Below are 14,236 nucleotides of genomic sequence, written 5' to 3' on the forward strand. Positions count from 1 at the left end.
CCCTCTTTACCCCCACCCACCCGCAACCGCTAGAAAACTTTCCCAACTTTCAAGGACCGTCTTCCCCGACAAATGGCTGCGAACTCTGCAGCTCTCTTGAACTCTCCAGACGCTTCTCTAACCCGTTCGCTTGCACACACTTAAACCTCAATACTTGTTACCCCAATACATCCCCAGAACGTTCTGCAAAAGGAGCAATGCTCCTTTCCGCGGGAACGGCCAGCCTCTCTCTCCACACGATTGGTTCTTCAATATCCCAATACCCTTTCTCCAGCCATCAAAGACCTCCGCCCCCGAATCATAGACGTGAGCGACTCCTGGTAAGAGCGGGCTAAGAGAGGTCGGCTCTTCCGGGTCACATCTGCGAACACACCTCCGGACCTCTATGATTCGCGCTTCCGCTCGGAAGAACAGCACCACCTCTCTTCCGGCGTTCCTCTGCGCTCCCGGCCCACCCCGACGCTGTCGGTGACGGAAGCACGCCGGGGGTGACCTCACCTTCCAACATGGCGGCGGCGGTAGATTAGGGCCGCGGGTCGAAGCAGCCACCGCCGCTGGGGGACCCTGTCGGAAACGACTGCCGCCGCCGCCGCCCCTTCCATCTCTTCTGGGGCAAGGGGCCAGGGCCAGGTGAGGGGAGTGGGGTTTTGGGCAAGGCAGAGTTGGGTCCTCATCCAGCTCCTCAGGCGGTTTTCACTGGGCAGGAAGGTATCCAGAGACTGTGCCGAACCACTGGCTCCCCAGTGGTTCCGACGACGCGTGAGTGAGTGTCAGTGAGTGTGTGACTGTGAGTGAGTGAAAGAGTGTGTGTGTGTACCGGCGCTCCTTTGCCCGAGGGTTCTCAAAGCATGAGGGGCCCATTTCTTTGTAACCGGACCTGTCCAGCGTGGTCCCACCGCGGACGCTTGTTGAGCGGGGCTTCCTGAGAGGGCTGCCAGAGGCGGAGGAGCTCAGCCCTTGCCCTACACCGCTGCTGTTCCCCACAAAGACCTTCACGTGGAAAACCCGTGTCCATTTTTAGGACCAGGCTGGGGAACGTGGATTTCTTTTTAGTCGAGGGAGAAGGTTTCATGCGATTCGTTTGGAATGATTGTAGATTAGGTCTGCCAGTCCTAGTTGTTTCTTCTCACAGATTGTTAGAATTTTTTTAGCCTTTATTCACTGCTGTTCTGACACCCCTCATTATTATTACTTATTTTGCAGAAAAATCTGCTTTCTTATTCTTGGAGGCAGTACAGTTCACACTAAGTCCTTTATTCCTTTGATTTTTATCCTCTCACTATTCCAAGGAAATGCCAAGTTTCTTTCCTTCATAACCAGCTATGAAGGAGAACTCCTAGACTTTGAGTTGAGGCTTTAAACCTGGGTTGAAAATCAGACGGATCTGACCAGTTCACACGCTCCCCATTGGGATCTTTGTCTTAACCACTCCCCGCTCAAGTATTTGTTTGTTTATACAAAATAGCTGTCTCACTGTCTCTATTTAGAAGTTTTAAGCTGAACTGAGGTTAATCTCTAGCCTCTCCCCCCCCAACCCCGTGTTTGTTTTTTGTTTTTTGTTTTCATGATATAAAGCAAAACAAACATAAAGTCTTTTGCGAAATTGTCAGTAAGATTTCCTCTGGAGGTTTGGTGTAAACCAGAATGTTGATCTCTGCCCTAACTTGTTGTGACCTTGGATGAGTTGCCACACCCTTCTAGTACCTTCTTTTTTATCTCATAGAAAATTAAGCAAATGTTTTTGTAGGTAGTAAACTAGTTATGCCTCATATACATAATTGGATAAATGTACAGTGCACATCTGCACCTGCAAATTGAACTATTTAAGCCATTTTGGAATATTCTTCTTTTGATAACAGGCCAGTAAGGGTTTTGGAAATCTTTTTACTCTGGTCGGGTACTATTTTCAGTATTTTTTTTTTTTTTAATGATTCATTTTCTCATGCAGGCTTGTACCCCAGCAGTTGAGTTTAGTTGAAGGATATATAAAGTTGAGTCCAACCAGTTTTGTAAAGGAAAGATATGCTCTCTATCGTGTAAGTTAGTCAGTACTAAATACCTTCTATACTAAACTTTAGGACAAATAATTTGCAACAGTAATCATTGTTTTAAAACTACATTTCTCTTATGAAATACTTTAGACATGCAAAACAAGTTTTAAACAATCAGTCTTGTTTTCTTTTTATCTTTTTTTTTTCAAATATTTTGATTCATATCTTTTTCCAAATAGTCACCAAGATTTCTTATTTAATATATATTACAGCGTTGAAGGGAGGGAGTTGTTTTCAGAGTATCCGATTATTTAACACCTTTATCAAGATCTAATTAACATACAATTCATCAATTGCATGATTCAATTTTTTTTAAAATGGTTTTTAGTATATTCACAGAGTGTGAAACCACCAACTCAATTTTGATCACCCCCAAAAGAAACCTTGTAGCCGTTAGCAGTCATTCATTATTCCCCACCTCCGCTAGGTAGGCAAGCATCGCTTTACTTTCTATTTCTATAGATTCACCAATTCTGGATATTTCATATAAACAGGATTATACAACATGTGGTCGTTTGTGACTGGCCTCTTTTACTTTGCATGATGTTTTCAGGATTCTTGCATGTTGTAGCATGTATCAGTACTTCTTTTTATGGTCACATAATATGCCATCGGGATATACCAATTTTCTTTATTCATCAGTTGATGGGCAGTTATTTCCACTATGTGGCTGTTAAATATTATGCTGCTGTAACTGTTCATGTGCAAGTTTTTGTTTAGACATGTGTTTTCATTTCTTTAGCATATACGTAGGAGTGAGACAGAGTAACTGAATTTTATGCCTCCCTTTTACAAAGCTATTTACACATGCATGGGAAGCCTAATTATGTTGAAAGGCAGAGAGTGAGAGTGAGGCATTCCTCTATAAGTACATTATCTTCATACATTATCTTTGAATGCCAACTGCTGAGTGAAAACATTTTGAGGCAGCTCTTAACACAAGATTGAACTAGAGTATTTCGATTAAGCACGTTTCGGTGTGAAAGGGACTATCTACACTAGAATATTTAGTGTCTGCTGAGTTTTAAAAATGACACCCTCGCCCAGTTGCATTTCTCAGTTGGGTGGGGTGAATTTTTTAAATTTAACAATTTTTATTAGGATTATTTAATTTTATTTCTTTTATTTTGGAGAAAGCTAGAATTCTATACGGGCTAATAAAGTATGGATTTAAAAAAATATAGTTATTGGACTTAATTTATAGAACTTTAAAAAAAACCCTATTGAAAACACTAGTGAGTCTTGAAACTAGAGATCTGGTAACCCAAAAACGTTGTTAATGTTTAAAATTCCAGAGTTTTGATTTGTGATTGAGTTATCTGTGGATTTTTATTTTTCTTTTTATAAACTGGGATTATAGATCTGTTCAACTGTATTACTGGAGTATGTAACAGTCTTATTACATTGTAATTTTATTTTAGTGGACAGAAATGATCTAAAAACAAAGCTTGAAATAATTTAATTAAACCATGTTAAATTGTAATCTGTTTCTGTTTTGGCCTGTGGGATTTAAAGAATACAATATAGCTATGATATTCTAACTCCTGTGTTGGAGGTGGTACTAGAAATTTGTGTTTTCCACAAACATTCAAGGTGATTACGATCAGACAGGTTTGGGAAACAACTACAAAAAACTCTCATGTTGCTGCAGATTTGCTTTTCATAAGAATTTAAAGTCGAATTTAATAGTTGCTGCCTACCTTCTGGTTGTAGTTCATAAATGTGCTTTAATTCCTGTAGTACTATTGGTGCTAGCATCCTGAAATTTGCACTAGTATCCATTAATAGAAGACTGGTTAAAAAAAATAAAGCAAACTATTTATTGTAAATTGTGGATGTTACATTTGTTACTGTAGGATCATGGATGTTTTATTTGTGCCTAGTTTTGGAGATGTCACCAAATGAATGTATAAACATAGGATTAAGTTACCCTAAGCTTCCTCAGGCTGTCCATCTGGCTGACAACTGCCTGTAATTTAATAGAGGAGCAAACTAAAGGTATAAGTTTGAGAAGGAAACAGGTAGGTGACACAGATATATTCAGTGGCTTGTTAGAATTGTGCAAAAGATAGTTTTTATATTTATTTATTTTCTAATTTTTTTTTTTTTTTTTTAAAGTAAGCTCTATGTCTGACATGGGGTTTGAACTCAGCGACGACTGTAAGATCAAGAGTCACATGCTCCACCAACTGAGCCAGCCAGGCACCTGGATAGTTTTTGTATTTAAAATTGTATTTAAACTTCTGGATACCAAGAATACTTATACCTAATTTGAATTCTAAAGGGTTCTACTGGACAAAATTTAGAGTAAAAGTAACTATATTCTTCTTACCATTTAAAAGGAAGCTTGGGCTGTCTTAGATATGAAATGTACTCTGTGTTGGTCAGGCAGTAGTGGGGTGGACCTGAGCATTGTATTCTGTTTCCAGGAAAGCTCTGGGTGGTGATCTCAGATCGTATTTAACTTTCATCCATTCTTTTTCCTTTTTTTCCTTGCCCCATTCTTAAAATTGACAAATTTGTTTCTTTCAGTACTCTGCAAAAACACCCTGTTAGTCTACCAGTTCTCCCTGCTATTATTGTTGTTAGTGTCTTCACCTCTGGGTTTTTCTCACCCAGTACCTTGCCTGGCATACAGTAAATATGCGTTGAGCAAATGCAAGGCTCAGAGTTCGGAACTGAAGAGGATGTATGTACCTGACCAAGTGATTGCACTGTTAATTAGCTGTATGATTTTGTGTAAATAAATTATCTATTCTTGTTTCTTCATCAATAAATTGAGACTATTACCTTTTCCTTCTAGCATAGAGGATTGTCTGACAACACATGGAAGAGTGCTTTAGAAATAGAGGTCTCGTGCAGATGTAATTTATTTCTATTTGTTTGAAATGCAAGAGCCCATTGTGCAATATGGGCTACTCTGCACTACAGAATGTTGCAATGGAAGTGGATGCCCTCTCTTCCCATAATACCCTTAGAGTACTGACCCTGTAGTAGTGTTGTGGAGTTTACATTTTGCACATTCTCAATGCCTTTGTTCTGTAATTTAATACAAACACACTAGATGCGTAATAGTGTTCCTAGGGTCTGTCTACTGCGCCACCTAACCACAGGCCTGAGTGAGCTGCTTTGTTGCTATACGACTGGAAGCTCATACTATAAGTCTGGCATGTTTAGGTCTGATATGTTTATAACTAGATTCTCTGATACACATTTAAAGCCTAAAAACTGTATATTGAACTTAAATGATTAAAGTTTGTAGTATCATCTCCATTAGTGTCCATCATTGAAAAATGATTGAATAGAATATAACCATCCACCAAATATATGGATGTGTGGATATTAACGTGTATACTAGAACTCAGGACTTTGTTGCAAATAGAATAGTGAGTATGGAAGATGGGAAATTATGAAATCTATGATTAAGATTGCATTTATGGTTAGGCAGTTGGGATTTGTAAGAAAATTTGAAGAGCACTAGGCTAAAAATGAAATTTGGAAATTCAGTGAACTATGCTTTTTCTATGGCATCTGGGTCAGAGAATGACTAAAATTGTCTTCAGATACCAATGCTTGATAAATACAGGAATTTGAATATAACAAATTTGAGAACATGAGTTTTTTATTTAAAGCATTATTCAAAATGTGAATACTTTATTCCTGTTACCAAAAAATTCTGAGACCTTTGTAGAGCTGAAGTTTTGTTACTGATTTGCTGTGCTCTCCCCTCTCTTTTGGAACTTCATAATTTATTCCTTGCTTTCTATATTTATTTGTATCTCATTTGACTCCTCCACTTGAGTGTAAACATGCTTAAGACTCTGTGTACAAAAACAAAACAAATGGACTCTCAAACGTTGTCTGTCTCTCTCTGGCCTCTATTCTTTTCTTCCCTTCCAACCCAGGCTCTTTGAAAGAATAGCCTAAAACTCCTTTCTCTACGTTTTCACTTCCCATTCATTCTTCAACTCCCTACCTTCTGCCATTGACCTTGCCAGCCACATAGAACTGGACTTTCAGGGATCATTACCTTGATATTTTCGTTCTTTTTGGTGTGTTGTTGCATTTTGTACATGTCTTCACTATCTTCTTGTTGAAGTGCCTCCACTGATTCTGTGACCACACTCTTTTCTGATTTTCTTCCTACCTTTCTGACTGTTTCAGTCCTGATTTTAGAGGTCATCTCTGCCAGCTTTTCATCTTTTGGCCACACCTGAAATGTTAGTTTTGCCCTGAATTCTAATGGTGTTTGTTTTTCAGATTAAACCAGTATATCTCATCATATTTTTTTGAAGTTTATTTATTTTGAGAGAGAGAGAGAAGGGGAGAGGGGCAGAGAGGGAGAGGAATCCCAAGCAGGCTCTGTTGTCACCACAGAGCCCGATATGGGGATTGATCTTGTAAAGCATGAGATTGTGACCTGAGCCAAACCGAAAGTCACATGCTTAACCAACTGAGCCACTTAGGCGCCCCACTCACATATTTTTTTAAACCATGTCTCCTTTTGGTAAATAAGAAATTCTCTGGCTCCTATTCTGATGGTAGTGCTTGGGGTAGGGAGTGATAGGTGTATTTATTCTTCCCTCCCATCCCTGCATGAAGTCACTGTTACAAAGAAGGTTGAAGATTTACTGAGCTTTATTTTCTATACTTTTAATCAGAAAACAGTAGGTAATATTTCCTTCTCCAGTGTGAAACTATCTATTGAATATGGGTTTTGAAATGTAGTACTCTTTCTCACTCCTTCTGGAAATTTTGACACTTCTACCTATAGGAAGTCACTAACTCTCCATTCACTCTCCTTAGATAATTTCATTGACTTGTATCTATGTAGAGCACAATTTTGTATCTCCAGTCCAGACCTCTTAATATAAGACTTGTATGTCCAACTACTTGTACATCTACACCTGGACAACTCATAGGTATTTTGAAATTCAGTATGCCCTAAAGTGAACCTGTTATCCTCTCCTAAGCCAGCTTTTCCTATATTACCTGATTTAAGAAATAGGAATAAACACTACTTTCAGGGCACTTCAGTCGGTCAGGTGTCCAACTCTTAATGCCGCCTTGAGTCATAGTCCCAGGGTTGTGGGATTGAGCTCTGCGTTGGGCTCTGCACTGAGCATGGAGCTTGCTTAAGATTCTCTCCCCCCCCACCCCGCCTCCCTCTCACTCCCCCTCCCCCTTCCCCACTGCCCGTCTCCCCTGCTCACTTTCTAAAATAAAATGAAAAAAATTTTTTAAATACCACTTTCCATATACTGCCTAGATTACCCTTTCATTGAGTTAGCTAACAAATCTTTGAAACTCTTTATATTTTTCCTATTTATCCCCCTTTCTGGTGTTCCTGCTCTAATTTATGCCTTCATACATCTCTTGTTTAGATTATTCCTATATTCCCCTAACTTGTGTCCTTTCCTCCAATTTCTATCTTTAATACCACCTCCAGGATGATTTTTTCTAAAATATAATCTGTTGGGGTGCCTGGCTAGCTCAGTTGTAGAGCATCCAAGTCTTGATCTCAGGGTTGTGAGTTCAGGCCCCACATTGTGTGTGGAGCCTACCTTAAAAAAAACATACAAATATACATGTTTATATATATATATGTGTGTGTGTGTGTATATACATACATGTACACATACATATATGTATGATCTCTTGATATGCTTTTCTTGCTTAAAACCCTTCAATAGTTGTAGTAGTGTTTAGCCTGTTTTACGTCATGATCTAATTTGAAAATCTAATGAAAGAAATGGAATGATTTTTCTCTCCAGAAAAAAAATGCACATGCACATAGAATTTGCATTTTAGGGGGTTCATTCATGAATATGGTTAAAATAATTCCTTGCTTATAGGATAAAACCTAAACTTCCTCACATCCCATAGCATAAAAAGCATACCAAATGCTGACTGCTGCTTACTCCTGCTAAACCTCATCCCCCTTGTATCTTATGATTTAGCCATGTTAAATTCCATAGTTTTTATGTTCTGTGCTGTTTCAAAACGTTCCTGTGCTTTTTTTCTGGTCATCTTCACATCTGAATTCCTTCATTCCATCCCCCTAAACTGGTTCAGTTAGTGAATATCTACTCATGTTCCAAGATTGGTTTGTATTTTACTTTCTAAAGCCTTTCCTGGTTTCTACTTTTTCCCTGTCCCAGAGAGACTCTTTTGGGTTGCCCTTCCCTACTCTGGATACTGACTTGTATCATAGAATGTTATTGTTATTCGTAATTTTTGTTTTCTTCTACATGGTCAAAAACTCCAGAGGGCAGATGATTTATCTTAATGCCTGGAGAGTACCTTGTATCTTAAGAAATAAGTGTGTGTTGAATGAACACAAAAAATTATCAGAAGATACTGACTTCTGTTTCAGGAGGTATAATTACTAGGTTGATATGTGGACTTTGCAGAATTTGAAGATTTTTCTAAACTAAAATTAGTAATCTTCACATGAAAGTAGTGTATTAAAATTGTTGAGAAACTGCCTTAGAAGTTTTAAGAAAATTAGGTTCCAGCCTTGGCCCGTGTTCCAGTTACATCTTGGTTGCCAACAACACAAAGTGATTTTAGCTTATTTAAGCAGAAAAGGAACTTATGAAAAGGGCATTGGATAGCTCACAGAATGGATGGGAAAGCAGGAAGGAACCAAGGGAGACTCGGCTGCACATTCAGCCAGGGTCAGGCCAAGAAATAGAAGAGATAGGACATTGCTATTGGATCTGCACCACTGCCTCTGCTGACCTAGGATCACAAGCTTATCCATGAATTATCATTACGTGTCTTTCCAGATTCTAGATCCTAGTGTGAGTCTTTGACTTGGCTGACGCTGCATGCCACAGAACAGAACAGGAGAGAAAAAGTCTAGTTGTTTTAGTTTTTGTAGTGGGGTTGGGAGATTTGTTTCCAACCAAGATTGACACAATGTTGGATACATAGGAAATTGGTTTCAGATGGCAGGCAGGAGCTAAACAACAACAACAACAACAACAAAAACTGAAGTACAGCACTGCTGCTAGTTAATCCCTGGCTGATAGGCCTCAGAAAATTTATTTTATCTCTATGGGTATCCCTTTTCATATTTTTAATTTTGAAATTCTGTCTTCTCACCATTAAATGGTAACAGTGTAAAAGTATGAAATATTTGGTAAAACATCAGGTAAGAACATAGTGGTTGTGGCTTTCATTTCTGTGAAGTAAAGTGTAACACTTTTTCCCTTTCTTTGGAGTATGTATTTGTAATTTTGAAATACCTTTTTGAAGTTTATAAACTTCTAAAGTTGAGCAGGGTAGTCCAAGGCCTGTTGTTTGAATTATTGTATGTTTTGGTATAATTTGGTAGCATTGTTCCCTGAAGATGGGAAACAATAGGGATTATTTATTTATTTATTTATTTTTTTATAGTTTTTTTTTTTTTTTTTACAATAGGGATTTTTATTTTTATTTTTATTTTTATTTTTTTAAACATTTATTTATTTTTGAGACAGAGAGAGACAAAGCATGAACAGGGGAGGGTCAGAGAGAGAGGGACAACACAGAATCTGAAACAGGCTCCAGGCTCTGAGCTGTCAGCACAGAGCCCGACGTACAATAGGGATTTTTAAATGTTGAACTAAGATTTCTTTTGACAGCCTAAGTGAATATTGATAATAGCAACCATAAATGCATTTTTTAAAGTTTATTTATTTTTGAGAGAGAGCACGAGCAAAGTGGGGGAGGGGCAGAGAGAAAGAGAATCCCAAGCAGGCTCTGTCCTGTAAGCACAGTTTCATCCCGTGAACCATGAGATCAGTACCTGAGCCAAAATCTAGTTGGGCGCTTAACTGACTGAGCCACCCAGGCACTCTCATTTTTTAAAGACTGTATTTAACCATTGAAAGCGTGTTTTTATGCTGTTTCCTTTTTATCTCTTTATATAGTCACTGTTTTATTTTGTGTATCTCAAATCCTGCATGTATTTTTTCATTGTTTGTCAGTCTTGGACATTTCTCTTAGTTTGTTTATAGATCTTAAATTTTGTCAACGTTGCTTGTCTCTTTTTTTTTTTTAATATTTATTTATTTATTTTGAGAGAGTGTGTGAGCAGGGGAGGGGCAGAGAAAGAGAGGGAGAGAGAGAATCCCAAGCAGGCTCCTTACTGTCAGTGCAGAGCCCAATGTGGGGCTTGATCCCAGAAACTGTGATTGTGATCTGAGCCGAAATCAAGAGTCAGACACTTAACCGACTGAGCCACCCAGGCTCACCCCCTGCCTGCCTCTGTCTTATGTTGTTAGTTATCTGGACCTGTTTTTCTTTCCTTCCTTTTTTTTTTTTTTTTTTTTAAGATTTTATTTATTTATTTATTTATTTATTTATTTATTTATTTATTTATCTTAGATTTTATTTAAATGAAATATTTTATTCTAAGTCATCTCTACACCCAACATGAGGCTCGAATGCACAACCTTGAGATCAAGAGTCGCATGCTCTGCCAACTGAGCCAACCAGGCACTCCTGAACCTCTTTTTCTTTGACTGAATATTTCTTGCGATCTTAAAGCAGTTAGTATTATTTAAGTAGAAAACAAAGTTATTTGCAAACTTCTTATTATAATTTTTTATTTGAAACAACTGTTACGGTACATGGTAGGTACAACAGCTACTAAGTCTGTGTGAAGAGGTAAAAGCTGTAGTTATATTAATTAGGGTACATGTTAATGAAGAGATTTCAGAATGAAGTGCCTTAAATAATAGTCCAGAGGTGGTTGGTTCAGGGGGGCAGGGCGGTTCTGCTACACATGGTCACTCAAGAACCCAGTTCCTTTTCTCTTTACCATCCCCTATGGTGGGGTCCTTGTTTGCATGTCAGAACGGATATCTGCTGTATTCACATTCCAAACCATAGCAAGGAGGAAAGAGAAAGTCTTTAAGGAGAGACCCACAGATTATACATATAACTTCTCATATTCCCCTCACTCAGGCTAATCATATGGCACATTAAGCTGCTAAGGAACTGGAAAATGTGGTCGGCAGTTGTGTGGCCATGTGTCTAACAAGACTAGGAGGGTTTATTTTTCTTTTAATTTTTTTTTTTTTTTTTTTACGATTTTATTTTTAAGTAATCTCCATACCCAACATGGGGTTCAATCTCACAACCCTGAGATAAAGAGTCAGTTCTACTGATTGAGCCAGCCAGGTGCCCCTGGGAGGTTTTATTATTAAAAAGAAATAAGAGAACATATATTGGGGTGGGGGAAGTGGGGACATAGCCAGTTTTTTTTTGCCACATAGGTGAAAACAGAGAAACTAAGGAGAGATAGAGAAATTTGCCTTTGATTTGAAATTTGAATTAATAAATTCCCACTTGTAAGTAAACTAAAGTTACATTTTTAAAGATTACTGAGAAGAATAGTCAAATATTTATTTTGGTATCTAGTTGAATAATTGGAGTCCATGGGGAAATGTATAGCATGTAATAAACTTTAAACTGAAAAAATACTTTTATGTTTTAGGTTTTACACATCCATAAGTAGACCTTTTTGGAGCTCTGCCAGCAAACTCAATGGCGTCCTCTACTACTGTGCCTCTAGGATTTCACTATGAAACAAAGTATGTTGTTCTCAGCTACTTGGGACTCCTCTCTCAGGAGAAGCTGCAAGAGCAACATCTTTCCTCACCCCAAGGTATTATCTTTGGCTTATGGTGGTTCTGTTGAGTACTAATAATTACTTCATATTTAAAAGTACATATATTTAAATAATTTATATCTGTGGTTATAAGATCAAACAATACTAATAATTTTTTTAAAGAATAAACCCTTATCCCATCCCTTCCCACCCCCTGATCCGTTCCCAGAAAAGACTTTTAATGCTTTTTAAGAGCATAATAATGTAAATGACTGCTGTTGGTACATGTAAAAATGTACTAAGTACCTGTAAATGAACAGAAATCTACCCTTCTTTAGAGATTTTATACTTAACAAGACATAGATTAGAATTACACAATTATGTTAAAACTTTTAATATAGTTAAGTTTCTTGAATTGACTTTTTTCAAGGACATTAGTTTTTAAAAAATTTTTATTTTTTCAATTTACATCCAAATTAGCATATAGTGCAACAATGATTTCAGCAGTAGATTCCTTAATGCCCCTTACCCATTTAGTCCATCCCCCCTCCCACAACCCCTCCAGTAACCTTTTGTTTGCTTTCCATATTTAAGAGTCTTTTATGTTTTGTCCCCTCCCTGTTTTTATATATTTTTGCTTCTCTTCCCTTGTTTTCATCTGTTCTGTGTCTTAAAGTCCTCATATGAGTGAAGTCATATGATATTTGTCTTTCTCCGACTAATTTCGCTTAGGATAATACCCTCTAGTTCCATCCATGTAGTTACAAATGGTAAGATTTCATTCTTTTTGATTGCCGAGTAATATTCCGTTGTATATATATATACCACATCTTCTTTATCCATTCATCCATCAGTGGACATTTGGGCTCTTTCTATACTTTGGCTATTGTTGATAGTGCTGCCATAAACATTGGGGTGCATGTGCCCTTTCAAAACAGCATACCTGTATCCCTTGGATAAATACCTAATAGTGCAGTTGCTGGGTCGTAGGGTAGTTCTATTTGTAATTTTTTGAGGAACCTCCATATTGTTTTCCAGAGTGACTGCACCAGTTTGCATTCCCACCAGCAGGGCAAAAGAGATCCTTTTTCTCTGCATTCTTGCCAACATCTGTTGTTGCCTGAGTTGTTAATGTTAGCCATTCTAACACGTGTGAGGTGGTATCTCATTTTGGTTTTGATTTGTATTTCCCTGATGATGAGTGAAGTTGAGCATTTTTTCATGTGTCGGTTGGCCATCTGGATGTCTTCTTTGCAGAAGTGTCTATTCATGTCTTTGCCTATTTCTTCACTGGATTATTTGTTTTTTGGGTGTTGAATTTGATTAAGTTCTTTATAGATTTTGGATACCAACCCTTTATTTGATGTGTCGTTTGCAAATATCTTCTCCCATTCCATCGGTTGCCTTTTAGTTTTGCTGATTGTTTCCTTCGCTGTGTAGAAGCTTTTTATTTTGATGAGGTCCCGATAGTTCATTTTTCCTTTTGTTTCCCTTGCCTCAGGAGACATATTGAGTAAGAAGTTGCTGTGGCCAAGGTCAAAGAAGTTTTTGCCTGCTTTCTCCTTGAGGATTTTGATGGCTTCCTCTCTTGCACTTAGGTCTTTAATCTATTTTGAGTTTATTTTTGTGTATGGTGTAAGAAAGTGGTCCAGGTTCATTTTTCTGCATGTCGCTGTCCAGTTTTCCCAGTACCACTTGCTGAAGAAACTGTCTTTATTCCACTGGATATTCTTTCCTGCTTTGTCAAAGATTAGTTGGCCATATGTTTGTGGGTCCATTTCTGGGTTCTCTATTCTGTTCCATTGATCTGAGTGTCTGTTTTTTTGCCCTCAAGGATATTAGATTTAAACAATAGATTTATGTATCTGCTAGGCTTAAGAGAGTTTTTAGCATAATTCTTTTATTGTGAAGTTGTATGTATTCTTCTGTAAATACTTTACCAAATGAAGCTTAAAACAGTTACTGGAGTCTAAATTAGCCTTCTTCATAAGATATAACATCATCATAAATGTTCTTTTTTTTTAAATTTTTTTAACGTTTATTATATATTTTTAAGAGAGAGAGAGACAGAACACAAGCAGAGGAAGGCAGAGAGAGAGGGAGACCCAGAATCTGAGGCAGGCTTCAGGCTCTGAGCTGTCAGCACAGAGCCTGACGCAGGGCTCGAACTCACAAACAGTGAGATCATGACCTGAGCCAAAGTTGGATGCTTAACCGACTGAGCCACCTGGGCACCCCATAAATGTTCCTTTTTTTTTAAATTTTTTAACGTTTATTTTTTATTATTGAGAGACAGAGAGACACAGACTATGAGCAGGGGAGGGGTAGAGAGAGGGGGAGAACAGAATCTGAAGTAGGCTCCAGGCTCTGAGCTGTCAGCACAGAGTCCGACGCGGGGCTCAAACTCACAAACTGCGAGATCATGACCTGAGCTGAAGTCAGTTGTCTAAGCAACTGAGCCACCCAGGTGCCCCTAAATATTCTTTTTTTAAAAAATATTTATTTATTTTGAGTGAGAGTGTTCGCACGAGTAGGGGAGGGGCAGAGAGAGGGAGAAAGAGAATCCCAAACAGGCTCTACC

At 38.1% G+C, this 14,236-nt stretch overlaps 1 protein-coding gene across 6 annotated transcripts in view; it reads left to right on the forward strand.

The window, feature by feature from the left end:
• The first annotated feature begins 463 nt into the window (after positions 1 to 463).
• Positions 464 to 14,236, forward strand: part of BCL2L13 (BCL2 like 13) — a 91,659-nt gene continuing 77,886 nt past the window's right edge. For 3 of the 6 annotated variants that reach the window (XM_019465061.2, XM_019465064.2, XM_019465063.2), the window contains exons 1-2: positions 464 to 630; positions 11,542 to 11,712. In XM_019465061.2, coding sequence (XP_019320606.2) covers positions 11,592 to 11,712 — 121 coding nt within the window. In that variant the 5' untranslated portion in view covers positions 464 to 630; positions 11,542 to 11,591. The other 3 variants (XM_019465065.2, XM_019465066.2, XM_019465062.2) reach the window with 3 other exon arrangements.

Source organism: Panthera pardus, unplaced genomic scaffold (genome assembly GCF_024362965.1).
Source record: "Panthera pardus isolate Hobbes unplaced genomic scaffold, ASM2436296v1 HiC_scaffold_6, whole genome shotgun sequence".
In the NCBI taxonomy this organism is placed as follows: domain Eukaryota; kingdom Metazoa; phylum Chordata; class Mammalia; order Carnivora; family Felidae; genus Panthera; species Panthera pardus.